The 16873-nt window shown below is 35.0% G+C and overlaps 1 protein-coding gene across 4 annotated transcripts in view; it reads left to right on the top strand.

Moving 5' to 3' along the window:
* Positions 1–16873, top strand: part of LOC131066584 (protein translocase subunit SECA2, chloroplastic) — a 195507-nt gene that overhangs the window by 22485 nt on the left and 156149 nt on the right. For 3 of the 4 annotated variants that reach the window (XM_058001389.2, XM_058001388.2, XM_058001390.2), the window contains exons 14-20: positions 2079–2169; positions 5892–5975; positions 6083–6175; positions 6309–6404; positions 6514–6599; positions 12079–12157; positions 12294–12407. In XM_058001389.2, the coding sequence (XP_057857372.1) occupies positions 2079–2169; positions 5892–5975; positions 6083–6175; positions 6309–6404; positions 6514–6599; positions 12079–12157; positions 12294–12407 (643 nt within the window). Of the gene's footprint in view, positions 1–2078; positions 2170–5891; positions 5976–6082; positions 6176–6308; positions 6405–6513; positions 6600–12055; positions 12158–12293; positions 12408–16873 lie in introns of all 4 variants that reach the window. The other variant, XM_058001391.2, reaches the window with a different exon arrangement.

Genomic DNA, 16873 nt, shown 5'->3' with positions numbered 1-16873 from the left:
TTTGGCTGAAGACATCGTGGAAATGATAGGCACAAGGTGATCCTTCACAGAATCAATCAGGTCTTCTTTGCTTTGACAACATTCTTCTTGAAATGGAGTTTCTCTTCTTGATCTTCAGGCTCATGCTGATCTTTTCCTTAGACAAACTGAAGTAGATCATTCTCTTCAAGTGCAAAAAGAACTCTAACCTTCCATGAGGTGAAGTTCAAAGCTCCATCAAGTCTATCGTCAATCTTTAAACCGGTCACCATCTTCAATGCTGGAAATTGCTTGATGAAGGTGAAGAGTGCTTCGCTGCTATCAGACAGTCTGATCAAGATCGCTTCAAACCCGCTCTGATACCATGTTGAATTTTGAATCAGACTGAAAGCAACAAACAGAAAATAAAACAAGAACACATAGAACACAATGGTGCCCTGGGAAAACCTCCCTCTTGGAGGTGAAAAATCCCAGCAATCAATCTCAGATCTTATTAGACAAACAATCACAAAATGTCTTTACAAATTAGCTTCAACTCTTGAAGCTAAATGAGCTGCAGAACATGTATGAAACTAGGGCATCAACCTGATATACACAGCAGCATAATTAACTTATCTGAATATGCTTGAGTAGAGACAATTTGCTGATCAAGGAGACCATTCGCAGATCAAGTAGACCATTCGCCGATCAAGTACATGATTCGCTGCCCAGAATTTGGTTCGTTGACCTTTGAATATAGTTCACTGTATTAAGGAGATAAGTAACTGCTCTTGCTGACTGAAGTTTGCTTTGCTCAAGAGAAGTTCGCTGAATGCTGATTATACTCTTTGCTGCTCTTGTTGAAAGTAGTTGGTCGCTTGATTGGCTGTGTGATGGATGATAATGAACTTGTATATATATGTGACTTAGCCACCTAATTCACTCTAGGTCAGCTTACAATAATAATATAATTCTTTAAGTCTGGCGCCCAATAGGGTTTGACCCATAATAATTACAAGTTACATATTATAGGGTCAACCCTATCACATCAACAAGTTACATTTTACATATTATAAATTATATCACCCATTTAGGGCTCAGCATGAATCACAAGTTACAACGCCCATTTAGGGCCAGACCTAAAAACAAGTTATACATTGAATTATTGCAATTATTGTGGCTAAGGCCGACAAGCCAATTAGCCACCCAAAAGTGCTTGCCAAAAACTCTAAGAAAGAACACCTAAGCTCTGATAACATAAAATGATAAACATAGAGAATGATTAACATATCGGACGTTAAACTAAGGTGCAAAAGTATCCTTAAATAAGATATTACAAAGATCTTTCCATAATGGATAAGATCAACAACTAAAGCAAACTTAACTGAACAATTAAAGAATGTTTTTAAAAACCATCCTATTGACATATTTGACCATCATAAACTAAATATAACAATAGTATTTTAATACATAAATCTTGTATCTTTCCACACTTTTGGTGAATTTTGGACGAGTTTACTAAGATGGCTAGGAAGGTTTTCATTCTTGAACCATTCTTGGCCAAAGAGTTTTTGTCCTAGAGTAGAAAACGTGAAAGTCTCTCTCTCAAAGTTGAGATTTGAAACACTAAGTTCATTTTCCCCTCAAAGTGACTTATTTTTAAAAAAAAATTTCAACTCTACTTTTTGGCTCCAAATAAGTTACTTTTTAATAAACTGTCCAACTTTAATAGAATATCTAATTAGATATAAGTTTTTCTTAGTATGAATGTCTTTAAACAATTTAATTTAATTATTAGTTATTCTCTTACCACATCCCAATTGTTCATGCTTGCAAAGGGGACACATTAGAAGTTTGTGGCCAAAAATCTTGATTATTTGAAATAGCTCATTATTCCTTTAATTGAGAATTTCATTTTCTAGTATTTGTTCATGACAGTATTTGGATATGTATTCTAAATGCATGTAGGTGATTTTAGTCAATGTAGCATCTGTAATTTTTCTTCAATATAGTTTTTAGCTCACTGAGAATAGGTAAATTGTATACATTTGAAGCATTTTTATCTATTATTGTCTCTATATTTTTGTTACTTATATTTAATTAATGTAATCTAAGTACAGGTTTGTGATAAATGCTTTAAAGGCAAAAGAATTCTATCGACGGGATGTGAACTACATAGTCAAAGATGGGCAAGTGCAAATTATAAATGAGGTATTATTACTAGATACTTTTTTACTGAAGGATGTTTTTCAGTTTGCACTATATGTACTTGACAAACATTTTTTCATTTACTATGTTTACACTTTTGCAAAAGCATCTATATGTTTTTGAAGCATGTAATCAATTCTATAATCTAGTAAATGCTTTCAAAATTAGTCAAACAAAAGGCAATGCTGCAATTGAGGCATAAATTGAAAATTGATAGCTATCTGATGTCTAGTGTCTAGTTGCAGAAGTATGTTTATGCCTATATATATAATATTTTTTTTCCTTGGGTACAATACATTTGAGTATGGTATATATATGCATGTATACATACATATACATATACATATACATATACATATACATATACATATACATATACATATACATATACATATACATATAAAGAAATATACAGAATTGTAAAACTAAATACATTTGATAGTATGATACTTCATTGATAGATGCCAAATGCCAAAATGGTAGTGATAAAGATAAATATTAAATGCCAATTGATAGTTCAGAATTTCAATTATATGTCATATGCCATATGATATATATCAGCTGCCCTTCAAAATGCCAAAATGAGAAAAGAGAGAGTGAAGAGAGCAAAATGATTTTTGTATTGGGTGAAATGACGCTTTAAGGGTTTTTGGATGCAAAAATAAAAGGTTAAAAAATGTCCTTTTTTTGTTACTTTTTGGCGCTCAACACCTTTGGGTACTCTGGGTGAACCCATGCATACTCTCGGGCAAACCGGTACCAAAATGTACCCGGTATGGGTGTGGGAGGGTCTTAAGGGCGTAGTCGGTAACTTATATCATAACCACAACACAACCTTTGGAATATCCATGCATGTGAATCTGCTTGGTATTTATAAATTAGTGTTTGTTTAGGCATGGTGGATAGTGAGAAATAAGCATCCAATATTTATGCTAAAATTGGTATGTCAACATCAATAAGCAGCTTTATTGGACCTAGGTGGGAACACCACTTAGGTGCTCATTATTTCTCTCTAGTCAGAGGTCTAGTACCATACCAATAACTATTACACACAGAGTTTTGCATACACATGGTACAATTGTTTGCTTTGGAAAAGTTGTGATTTTGAAACAAGAGTGGAGCAAAAATAATTGTTATTTCTTCCCTTCCACCACCATTAGCCATAGTTATCAAAGGGTGCTTGTTTATTTTCGCTGTGTTGCTTTTTGTAGACATGGTGATGGTACTTCTGTTGGTGTGTGTGCTATTCCATGTGAATCATACAATGAATCGTTATAATATATGGGTTGGAGACATAGTGTTTCAAGGCAACATTAATTGATGCTATGGGGTGAAAAAGGCAAGATTAATAAACATAATTTTCACACATTCCACATTTATTCTCCTCTCAAACAATTTGTTCAAGTCCATCAACCTCCATTGTAGGCTATCTTGGTGTTCTAGTTTATTGTTCAACAGAAATTCCAATTCTAAGTGCCAAAATATCGATTTAGATGGTTGCCTTTTGGCTGCATATGAGTTGGAAGAGGGTATAATCATATGTCACACTTTAAATCCTTTTATTGGCTTATAGGACAAATGGTAGTGTCTCCCTCTACAGACATGGTGATGGCATGTCTGATAGTATATTTGCCAATACATGTGGGCCACACAACACACTCCTATTTTTTTTAGAGTTGATGACCTTGTGATTCAATAGACGCTTCAAATGTTTGTATTTTCTTTAATCTTCATAAGATGATCCTGCAAAGAGATCTTGTCGCCCATCATAACTGAGAACATGTTCTTAAGGATGAAAGCTCTGCCTTTATTTGACAGCTTGTGCAAATCCTTCAGGCGACTCCAGATCTCTTTAGGAGTCTTGCCTGATGGCACTTCTGGAAGCATCTTATCAGTGACTAATAACTTGAGCAACATAATCGCTTCATAGTTACGTTCATCATACTTGTCCTGGTCTTTGCTGTGGGACGAGCAGTATTGCCTAGAACAATCTGGTCTACACAACGGTACTCAAAAATAGAGAGAATCCTTTGCTACCAAGTATTATAGTTGTTGCCATTGAAGTGCTGATTGCCTTCCAACATGATGTTGGTCAATGACGCCATCCCTCCTGATTTCCAATGACACGAAAAACAAGGTCAACTCAAAAAAAATTGATTTTTGTTGATAAAAATCGACAAAAAATGCTATTTTTTTTGTCAAAAACTAGTCAAAACCTTCAGCGAGTAGCTGGCACAAATTTCGAGGCAATCAGCCTAGAAATTAAAACCCCTGATTTTATTACAAAAATCAGAGCCAACAATAAAAAATCGAAACCCTTGTCACAGCACTTGAAAGACACAATTTATCTTGAAAAAAATCGTGCAACACAGCAAATCCTAGGTTTGGAAGAAGAAGCACTCAGAGAACCACTGATCAAAAAACAAGGCTCAGAAACCTCGAACTTAAAACCCTAGGTTGCACTTGCGGAAAAGTGCAGAAAGCCCTTGTGTAGTAAACAGTGGTCGCAGTTGCGGGAACAAAAGAATGAGCCATCACGAGTAGGAACAAAACCTCCTGTCACCGTTTGCAACAAATGTCTGAGAAAAACGTTGCACAGAAGACATGTTGTGAAACTAGGTGCGAAGAACAAATCAGAAGTGTTGCGAAAAACAGAGGCATCACGTTCAGATACAGGGCCATGATTGGAAAAACCTATATCGCAAAAAAAAAAAAGCTTTTGGAATCCCTCGCAATTTTTACCTTTGACGGGAGCAATCGCGGAATGAAAATACCTCCGTGTGGCAGAAGAATAGACTTTGTGCGATAAAAACCAACAGGTTGCGGCCACAAAAAACAGAAACCCTTTGCATCACGAAAAAAATCAAACCCGCATGATTTGGTCAGATAAAAGCACACGATTTGCACATACAAGGCCGTGATTTCAATCTACAGCAAACCTATTAATCTTCAAAAAAGAAACCCTTGATTTTCAAAAAAGTCTATTGAAAAGCCCACAAATTTGCAGTGTTCTGAAACAAAACTTTCAGGTTACCCACGATCTTCAGTATTAAAAAGCCACAATTTAAAAAAAAAAAATCGTCAAAATTTCCCATAAATCTGCAGCCTTGATTCACAGAATTGGCTGACACTGATATCAAAGACTTGAAAATCTCAGTAAATTCTTGATTCTTGGTTGTCAGAAGACTCAAGCAAATCTGACAACCAAAACAGGAAAACAGTTTCATGAAAAAAAAACCATTGAAAACATTTTTTATAGATTGGAGTTTCGAATTTTCCAAAAATTGCCAAGAATTGGTCAAAATTTTTAGATGAGTCTGAATCTGACCCTCAAAACTATTGCTAGACTCACCAGAATGCAACATTCGATATCAACTCCAAATTAACTTGAGTCTGCCTACAGTAGTTGAATCATTAATTATTCCTACAAAACTGAATTCCATAGTATCCCTATTTGCTTATTTATTTGCAGTTATCATAAAGAAAATGTCTGATATGTTATCTATGCAAATCATATTTATGAGTGGAACAAAAAAGAAAACAGTCAGATGACAGTAAGCATAATTCAATGTTGTGTTTTCACAAACTTTCTAATCCAATTGAATTCATTTATATGTACGGAGAGAGATCAAGCCTCATTGTGTTTGCCTAAATCAATACAATGATATCTTTCACTGTTCACATTTTGAATGGAGATTCTGGCTCTGTTGCTGTTTTGATCACAGCTAACTGGAAGAGTTGAAGAGAGAAGGAGATGGGCAGATGGCATTCATCAGTCAGTAGAAGCTAAAGAAGGAGTGGACATACATGTATGTCTGGATGTTATTCGTTTTTGAATTTAGTTCCTTTCTGTTTGTTAAGAAGCCCAAATGAATCATGGTCAACATGCAACTCATGTTTACTTTAATTTTGTCAGCCAGATACGTCAGTTGTTGCACAAATAACGTATCAATCATTGTTCAAGCTATATCCCAAGCTATCTGGCATGACTGGAACTGCTAAAACAGAAGTAGGCATTTAAACATGTCTTAAGATTCTGACAAATTCCTGATAGCATGTGTTTCCTTTTTTGATATTTGTAACACTTCCAATTATTGTGTGTTTGTTTTTATTGATTAACCTTGGATCCTGTACTTATTCAGGAGAAGGAATTTCTAAAAATTTATCAGATGCCTGTTGTTGAAGTGCCAACAAACTTGACTAATATCCGCAAGGATTTACCTCTTCAAGTTTTTGCTGTATGTATTTGGCAAAGCTTGTACTTAAAAGTAATTATATATGATTGTTGTGTTAAAAAGCTTCATCCATTTTAATTGATATATCTTTAATTCCATGGATTTTTCTCAGACTGCATCTGGCAAATGGGAGAAAGTGAGAGAAGAAGTAGAATTCATGTACAGTCTGGGTCGTCCTGTTTTGGTTGGTACAACTAGGTAAATCTTGTCTTTCAACAGTAACGGCTTCTTCAATAGTTAATGTTAGTTCATGGGGAATACTTTTTTGATACAGATTCAAGGTTTAATTGAGAGTGACCTGGTATTCATTTCATACATATGATCATTATGAAAAATTTAATAATGTCTTTAGAGATGTGTTTCTATATCATATTAAAATTTCATTGTATTTTGGGGGTTGAAGAATGGGACCTGCACCCTTAACCTTGCAAAAAATTGAAGATATTTATGTTCTAATTCTTTTTTTTTTTGGCAAAACAATTTATTGAGTTGCCTTCAAATACAGTATTCTTCTCACATGTTTGTCTTTAATGTGAAAATCATTCAAATCCACATTGCCTGGACAAATTCATTGCCCTTGACACTTAAGCGTCTTTACTATATTTAATTTATTCTTTTCCTTCAAATGGTCATTCAAGTTATAGAGTATTCTAAGTGTTGCCTAAGAATCTATTTGGCACAATTTAGGGTTTGTTCTCATTCATAGATGCACTACTCGCCAAAAATTTGGCGAGTACTTTCGCCATTGACTCACCACAAAAACTTGCCGAGTTTTTCACACAAAAACTCGGCGAGTATCCGGCAAAATCTCGGCTGCATAAAAAAAGAGGCCCAAACACATCAAAAAATCATCTAATTTTTTTTTTCAAGTTGGTTTCATTCTCTTCATCAGAATATATACATGAAATATAACATTTATGTCTTTTTCCTTTCTTATAATATAAGTTGTATTTCACGTATATATTGGCAGGATGTTTGAGAGTGGTTTCAGATCTGTAGGAGTTATAATGCAAATTCTAGGTTTTAGAAGATCTTCTATATTTTCAGACTTAGTAAAATTTCAGTAATCAGTAGGCTCCTATCAGCATTCTCTAGCTCTCTCTATCTCACTCACTTTATCTGCCCCAAATTCTAGACCTTTCTATCTCCCTATCACTCTTCCTCTATCCCCTCTCTCTACCACTCTCTCCTCTCTTCCCCAAGATCTAGATCTATCTCTCTACCCTTCTCTCACTCACCCTCAGACCCTCGCGAGGGGTGCTATGCTCAACCTCATTTTGGCGAGGTGGAGGAGCCACATCAGACTACTAGTACTAGACCCTCTAGTTCTATCTCTCACCTAGTTTTCACTAGAGCTGGGAAGAGGAAGATGCAAAATGTTTTGATGTAGTATTTACTTTTAGTTTTACAAAAACAATTTGCTATTTCATTTTGTTTCAGTCTATCAGCCATCAGCATTCCACAAGAGGATGCCATTTTGTACCCAATTTGCATTTAAATCTATCAAATATATCTAGACTCAGCTTGTTTCTTTTGTGTACACATTTATTGACTCATTGGATGCATCTCCTCATTGAATTTTGCAAAAAAAATGCATTTCTAATTAAATTTAAGCAAATTTTTAAGTTGCCAAGTTTTTGTTTTTGTTCTCATTAACTTCAAATGGAGTTAGATAACCACCATCTTTACGAAGAACATATACTAGAATTTGCCTTCTATAGCCATAGTTTGAAAATGATTTCATATTGAGATGTCATATCCATTATGAGATTTGTGGTGAACAAGATCCTAAATGATAAATGATAATTCCTAGTCTTTGTTCCTTGATTTTTTCTTGTATACCACTGTGTTTGTATCAATCAGTTTTTTCTTCTTGCTGGGACTGCTACAGCTACAGAATTATCCCATTCGGAGAAGCCATGACCTCCTCCTAACTCTCATCACATAGAGTCCAAACCCCAACTTTAAATTCATTGAATGCAATCAAACTCGTCAAATTTGTGAGGAGGAATTGCACCACTTTTCATTGTAATGCTCACTGATCCATCTCTAGGGTAGAATTTATAATTAAGAAGGAAAATGGTTGTAATCTATGGATAGAAAAGCTTGATGAACACAAGCCTATACTTAGAGGAGGGGGTGGGGAGGGCAGTAAATCAGTATAAGGCAAACTTTTGCTTTTTCAAAACTTAACAACCATAACAATATCAATCACACAAGATCTAACAATTTTGTAACACAAGAACACAAGATTTATGTGGAAACCCTTTCGGGAGAAAACCATAACAGAATATTGCTTATATAAGTACTTCTCTTACAAACTTCGTAGGCACCAACCCACAGGAGACATGAATCCCCTCTTAAATGGTTTGTAGGCACCAACCCACTGGAGACACCAATCCCCACATCTGAGCACCATCTCAGTAAGAGACACCAACCTCTTTAATACGAGGCACTGAACTCCCCATACAGGCACCAACTTCAATCACAACAAAGTCTTTGACTTGCTCAAAAACTGCTCTAACCAATCTTCTGAATCTTTCTTGAAATCTGATATTAATCACTTTAAAGGGTCTGCTATACTTCTGCCTTAAATCACCTACAGAATTTGCTTTAAATCCATCAAAATTCTGCTCACAAGATCTTCATACATCTGCCCATAAGGTCATCATAAATCTGCCTGTAGAGTCTTCCCGAAGTCTTCATAAATCTACCCTATTCTCCTTCTTAAATCTGCTCAAGTATTCTCTCCAATATCCAAAATCTGCTCTTATCTCCTACATAAATCTACTGTAGAATGTGAATGATATTCTTTTTAATTGCTTGCTTTTCTAACTCCCATCTGACTCACTTCTACTTCTCTTTCATTACACACATTTCTTTTTCCATTTCATATCCTTGTGCCTTTATGGAGAGAGGGGCATCTCTTTGAATAGAGGCATCTCTCTCAAAAGAGATTACCTTTTGATTAACTTCGATCACTGCCTTTGTAAATTAATTCCAATTCATTTAATCTCTTACTAGATCTCTGCCATATGAAATGTAATCATTGCTTAAACAGATTGCTGCCTTTTTAAATTAATTGCTTCTTCTCAACTCAGTAATCACTGCTCCCTTTAAACATGGTTGCTGCTCTTCATTATAATGTAATTGCTTCCTTCTTAATTATTCACATCCCTCTTATATATATTATTCTTGGGCGATCTAAAACATATATTTATATGATTGCTTTTGAGCATATGCCAATGTGTGGTCAGCCCAAAACAAATAATAAGGTAATATTAATTTGCATATAACAAAGGGAGTCAGCCAGTAATAAGGTAATGGTAATGTTAATAAGCTTTCTGCTATGGAGAGACTGATTAGTGGCCTTTGGCCTCTTTTGTGGACCAACAAATTCCTTCTTGATATCGATGATTTTATTTGCAACAATGGCTTTGGCATCAATGACAATACTGCAAAGAATCTCTCATACGCTTTTGACATCAGTGACAATAAATTCCAACAAAGCTCCTTCCAATCTGTTTCTCTATTGATGAAATGCAAATAACTTTGGTTACTCAAGGAAAAGCACTAGATTTGTAAATTTATGGTTGTTTATCTAGGATTTAAGACCATTATGATTAGATAGTGGATTTAGGACGATTCGAAGAATTCAAGATTGACAAGCATCCTTATGATGCCAAATGAGTATTTATGGCTGTCTTTCTTTGAAACAAGGGAAAGCCAACACATTCCAAGAGGGACAGCTTATGAAGAAATAAGGGTTTTTGAAAAAGCTTCTGTGTTGAGCATTCATCCCACGCATGATCTCCCTAGTATGGTTGTAGTAATGGTAATATTCACTATGCTCCATTGTGAATATTGGCACAAATCAAGCCTGATGAAAGTAGGAGCTACCATAGGAGAATTCATCATAGCTTCAAATTCATCAAGAGCCCATGGGTTTTCAATTATGCAAGGGTATGTCAATATCTATCTAGATTAACCTTTGCTAGTTAGAATAATCTTGGACATGGGGGAGCTAAATGGCATAGCCCTTGGATTTTTAAAATATGCCTTTTTGATGTTGTATTTGTGATGAAGATGAGCACTTGGAAAGGTTTGACCAACACGAGTAAATCCTTCTAGAGGACATTGAACAACAAGCACACTCAACACCTTTGGTGATAAAGAATAAAAATGTATTAGCTCTCTCCTCTTCTAGATAATGGACTATTGAGTGCGATCCAAAACATTGATTGAAAATATACACAGTTAAATCCAAAAGCAATCATACACAACACATTAGATTTTAAGAAACAATGGGACCTTATTGTTGGTGGCTTTAAGCATCATGACCTCTTTGGCACATTTTCTAAGGGGGAAGTTTTTTGCTTATGCTTGTGGGAGTGAGATGAGTGGAGTATGGAGAGACTTGACACCAACCGAAGACCTATAAGCATCCGCTACAGATTGCTCGTGTGTTGTGATTTTGTTTTGGGTTAAGGAACCCAACTACTTGGAAACCCGTCGCACTCAATTGTTTATCCCAAAGTGTTGTGGGAGCCTCTAGAGTAGGTTGGCTCCTTGTTAAGGTCATCACGTTAGTCTAATCTAAGCTACTCTACTCTCTTGATGCAAAGGTGCTAACAACCATTTTTAGGTGCTAATAGTAACCTACATTAATCATGGCAGAGAAAAGTGTTAGTAGGATAGAGTTCAAGAAATCAAAATAAAAGTAACAATGAGCTGAAAATAGCAGATCATTTCAGTTCTCTTTTTAGAGTTCAATATTCTTTCTACATCGACACTGCATTGTGTAATCGAGGTTGCTTCCAGGACTCAACTAAAATCATGAATAAGTAATGAAACAAAAGAAACACATTTATTATTAAATTTAACAAGGCATTTGTGTTGGAGGACCACGAGCAGTCACAAAACACAAAAAATTTGAGTCTAAGGACCTTTGAGGTGAGATGTTAAGCAACGCAAAGTAGAGGCCATATATTACTTGAAATCCAGAGTTTAATTATAGGAGGGAATTAGTTTATATTTATTCAACATAGTGAGCCCATAGCATCGCACTACTTATAGTGATTTGTGCCATAAAACAATTACAATATACAAAGAAGAAAATCTCAAAAAGAAGACACATGTTGAGTGGTGAGGAGACCAACTTGTTAATCGGTTGGAGTTGTTGATTGGAGTGTCGAGAGCCTTGAATGAGATGGTTGAATGCACTCTTCTTCTTATGATGATGACAACAAATGAGTTGGAGGGAGTTTGTTAATTGTTTGAGGTGTGCTTGAGAAATCTGGCAAATGAATGTTGTTGGATAAGTGTGTGAGAGCTGTTGTTGTAGATGATAATGTCGTCAATTGAATATTTCAGCTTGCAGTTTCTCTATGTTGTGACACGAGTCCTGTGAATGCTTAAAAAATAGGCTGTTGGGTATTTTTTTACTGGTTATGCTGTTTTGGCTTTTCTGAATTAATGATTTTTAATATTTTCTAAATTCTTCAATTCTAAATTTGGATTTGAACATTGTGACTTGTAGTATTATGATAATTTTCACATCTAGTGATCTTATTAGCCAATTTTTTCAATCAATATCTTATCAATATTCAATATTTTCCTACAATTTTCACTGATTGTTTAGTCTAATCTACCAGAACGCTGTGCTCAATGGATGCAGTGTAGAACATTCTGAATATTTATCTGAGCTTCTTAGGGAGTGGGAGATTCCTCATAACGTTTTGAATGCTCGACCAAAGGTTTGCTAAATATCCCTTGCATATCATATAAATAGGAACTCAATTTTCATACCTTGTTCACTATTTGATTCATGCCAAATTAATAACATTGATGAGTCATCTTTGTTCTGGCATGTGACAAGTTTCATATTTATAGTATGCAGCCAGGGAGGCTCAAATTGTTGCACAGGCTGGTAGGAAGGGAGCTATTACTATCTCAACGAACATGGCTGGTAGAGGGACAGACATTATCCTTGGGGGAAATCACGAGGTATGTAACTAAAGTTCATTTTGATGTGACTACTCAATCTAGCATTCAAATTCAGAAACTGTTTATTTCAAGTCCTTACCTAAAAGTGTTTTTGGAATTTGAATTTCAAATGAGTCAAAGCAATTTCAATTTTTTTCGAACAAGTAAATCAAAATGTTAGGTGGCATCATATGCCCTTTGATAATAAGTTTTGGCTATTTTAGCCTTCATCCACATGGCTTTATTATTTGATGTCTTTGATAAGCATAGATTTTGTTTTTCGATATTATTATTAGTGTACATTAACTAATCAAAGAAAATCTTTTCTCTCCTTCTATTTGTCTTCTTGTTAAAATTTTAAAATTTTCTGCGCTTTCTTCAAATGGTTTATAGCTGAATATATAGATGGCGGAATGATTTAATATCCAAGCATGGTTAGATTCTATGATCTGACCTTATCATAGGGGTCATCATGGAATTAGTTTGAGGTTACAATGAACTATCTGAATGTTTTTACCTATAGACATAATTGTTCTGGTTGCAACCTTTGGTTGTTTTACTGATGTTTCTACATCCTCTTTATCATCAGTTAAGAGAATTCATTTTACAATAAAACTTTTATAAGAAATACTGTGACAGTATATGTTAAATTTTTAGGTGCGCAGTCAACTGGTGTCTCCATTTAAAACCTCAATAGAAATGTCCAAGGTAGCATCCAACATCACAACTGGTAGGCACTTGACTCGGAGCCTAATGGGGCAGTTTAAACACTACATATGGGGATCTTGATGTGGGAGTAGGAATAAGTGGGGGGTTATTAACAAAATTGATAGAGGGACTAGGATAAGGAACACTTGGACTTTGGAGTCTTGACTTTGTCGGCTGTTCTGCTATAATGGTCCCTGAATTTAAGTTTGTCTTCTGCCTAATGAATTGAGTCTCATTTTCTCCATCCTCTGTGCTCCATTTCCTTTGTCTTTGAAGACTACATCTACTATTGCAATTTATTTTGTCTTTCTGTCTGCCTACTTCGGAATCTCTTCTTAAAATGCTGATTCTTATTTGACTCTTTTATTTAACAATTCTACTTGCTCTTGCTCTGAACATGCTTTATTTTGTACAACAGAGTTAATGTGTTAATATTTTCTGCAAAATTCTATAGATATAGACTATAAGTATAATGGAATTTTGACTACAAGTATGTTGACACTTTTATTAATAGGGCCTTTTATTTATCCTGGTAGACAGTTTAAATTTAGCCTTTGGCCTGATTGATGGTATGTTCTCCACCTTGACTGGTGGTGTGGTAATTAACTCTTTTTACTTGCAAATTAAATGGCTCGTTTATATGCATTCAGTAAGAATTTTTGGAGGAAAATTTTATGTCTTCTTGCATTTTGTTGTGAGTTGTTTGTTAAACCATCTTTCTGCCAATGCGCAGTGTGTTATTTTGCAATTTGTGTTTTAGCTTCCTCACTGTCCTTCAAGACTCTTACCATTTTGTGTTTTTGCATTGGCTTACGTAATAATTTTTTTTCAAGATTTCAGACTTCTTGATCTCTTCCATGTTTGCTGAACTTTGTATAAAACATTTTCTTTAATTTGTACCATCCCTCACATTTATTCAGATTTAAATTAATCCACTGTACATTTTACTTTTATTATCCATAGAGGCAGTGGAAAATCCCCATACAAGGCTGCTGCATTCAAATAACTTACGTGTTTCCTATTTCTATAACGAGTTTGCATCGTTTTTCTTAATCTTCATCTGTGTTACCATGGAATGTTGGTATTTTCACTCTACCACTTGTTGTGGACATGCCATTGTGTTCTATGATGCAGCAGGCAATGCTTCTGGATTCCAGGAAATCCGTTTTTGGATGTGCTCGTACTGGAAATCTAATCACTTTCTTCGCCTTATACACGACCTCTAGACAGCTGAATCTCACTCATCCTCAAGTTTCTTGACTAATTTACAAAGGGTTTACTGAGATTTTTATATAATCTGAGAATCTTTCTAATTGTTTATTTTAAGAATGGTAGTACAATTTATTTGTTTTTATTAGTAGATAATGAATTTTTATATTTTCACTTTATTTTTTCTGCACTCAATCATACAACAAGTTTCTTGACTAATTACAAAGTGTTTAGTGAGCTTTTTGTATGATCTGAGAATCTGTCTACTTGTTTATTTTAAGAATGGATTTGTAGATCTCTAACTGCCTCTTCCTTAGTCTTTCTGATCTGCACGATTTTATCACAATTTATTTGTAGTATATTCATTTTAATATATTCATTTTACTTTGCCTGCACTCGATCATATCACAACTTTAATGTTTCTAATTTTAATTATTTTATGGACACTTTATATTCATTTTCTACTCTTTTTAAGCTATCATGTGAATGGCATTCATGCATAATATATACCAATTTGACATTGACAAGAAATACATAGAGATGATTTTTCTACAGAATCATATTATTTTACATAGATTCCTTATCTTTGATGTTGTATTAAATACGATTTTGTACATTTATATGTTAGTTTAATTTTGGATTTTGTAGAAGAACCACCTACATCATTTGTGCCACTTGCAAAATGGTGTTATGTAACAGCATTGTTTCAATAATCATCAAAATCACAAAAGCCCACAAATCGTTATCTAGGATCAGGTCTTTGACTTGTTGGGCACTCTTTGTGTTTTTCATTGCCTCCACATGGTCCAAAGGGTGCTAATGATGATCTTGCACATTGCATATTATACCTTCTCAAGTTGTCTCAAGATAATTGTGTGCAAGGTGAATTACATGTCAGCAGCCTAATAGAATTTAAGAAGTTTAAAACAAATAAAATAAAACTCAATCTTAAAAATGCTAAGTTGCCGGTTCCGGTTCAGGGTCGGGTTTGGGTTTGTGGGTTTGGCCAAAATATTTTTTTGGGTTTTGGATTCGTTAGTACAAAAACATATAAAAATAAAAACTATATACATATATGCAACAGTTGTTAAGTTCAAAATACACCACTATGCTATTAGTCAAATAAAATAGCAAAATGCAACATCATATTACCATGGTGTGTATACTGAACTGATGGGTACTGATGTGTGAACATGGTACCCTAGTTGCTGTCTCTTGGGGGTGTTATTCACTTCATCTTGTGGAGCCTTGATTTGGAGGTGGAGCATTGATGGGTTTTGCATGGGGAAACTCAAGGAAAAACCATGTTTTGATGGGCTGTACTGCTCCAGGCATGTTGTTTCAGTAGCAAATCACAAGCAGACCCGTGGGTGATTGTTTAGTGCAGCAAACTGAATGTTTTTAATCCTTCAATGAGTCTTGGTATGTTGGAGCTAATATTTGAGGTGCTGGTACAGGTTGAGGCTTTCTAGAGTGTTGTTGATGAATATGGAAATTAGCTGGGTGAGCTTACTTGCTTTCCTTCCTGATACAGAGAAGCTCCCTATCCCTTATTGGTCTATAGCTGCCCATTCCTGCATTTGAAGGGTCTATTCAATGCTGGTTGTGTTCAAAAACTTATTGCAGACTTGTAATTCACTCTTTGCTGCATATTGGAGACTTTCGGAGATGTACCTCGAAGCACGAATTCCCTGAGGGGGTTCCGTACAATTCATATCATCAACTGAATTTAACATATCAGACCTTTTTGGCAAAAAATAACGTTTTCAAAAAGTTAAAAAAATTGACTTCAGTCCCAAATTCCTCCCAGGTTCCTTGAAATTCTCCAAAATTCTGCCTGGGTTTTTCCTGGGTTTGCATGCCCGAACCAACAGGCTGTGGGTAGGACCTTGTCTGAACCTAGAGGGAACCAGGCCAAGACCAGGACCCGGGGGATCCCCCTGCAGAACATGGTAACTTGGTAAAAATGTAATAAGAATAATCAGCTCAAAACATTATTTTCTTTGCTTTGGAAATTTCATACTCGAAAAATAAAGTAGATAGTATAAAAAATTAAGAATAAAGATAACTTGTTTATAAGCTTATATATGATGATCAATACAAACCTTTGAATTTTTACCCTCCGTATAAACTTGTTCTACCTATTGAATTTGGCTGCCCAACTCTTGCATTATCAAGTTGGGTGAACTAAAGTTTATGCATGGTGTCTAAAATATGTGTTTCTCTCTCACTTCAACCAACAACTTCACTTTTCTACAACTTTGAAAGTTGTTTGTTATGACTATGTAATAACCACCCTCAATAGAAATTGTTCCAAACCTGCAAATTTTCTGATTTCTAACTTGCAGACAATTCGTAAAACACTTAGCATAAAACCAAGTAAGGAGAACTTCTGAATGCTAACAATCATAATAGCTGCAACTGAACTTTGAATCATATTTTCATCATAAAACAATGCCAATGTTTTAAGGTTACATAGAGGAGTTTATCAAACAGTTTGCCAGCTTCCTATATAGCTGAAAATGGTTATGAGAATTATATAACTTGCTGTTCCAGAAAATTCGGAAGTA

Source organism: Cryptomeria japonica, chromosome 10, assembly GCF_030272615.1.
Source record: "Cryptomeria japonica chromosome 10, Sugi_1.0, whole genome shotgun sequence".
NCBI lineage: Eukaryota > Viridiplantae > Streptophyta > Pinopsida > Cupressales > Cupressaceae > Cryptomeria > Cryptomeria japonica.
The sequence above is the reverse complement of the archived record's forward strand: the minus strand, read 5'-3'. Positions and strand labels throughout refer to the sequence as shown.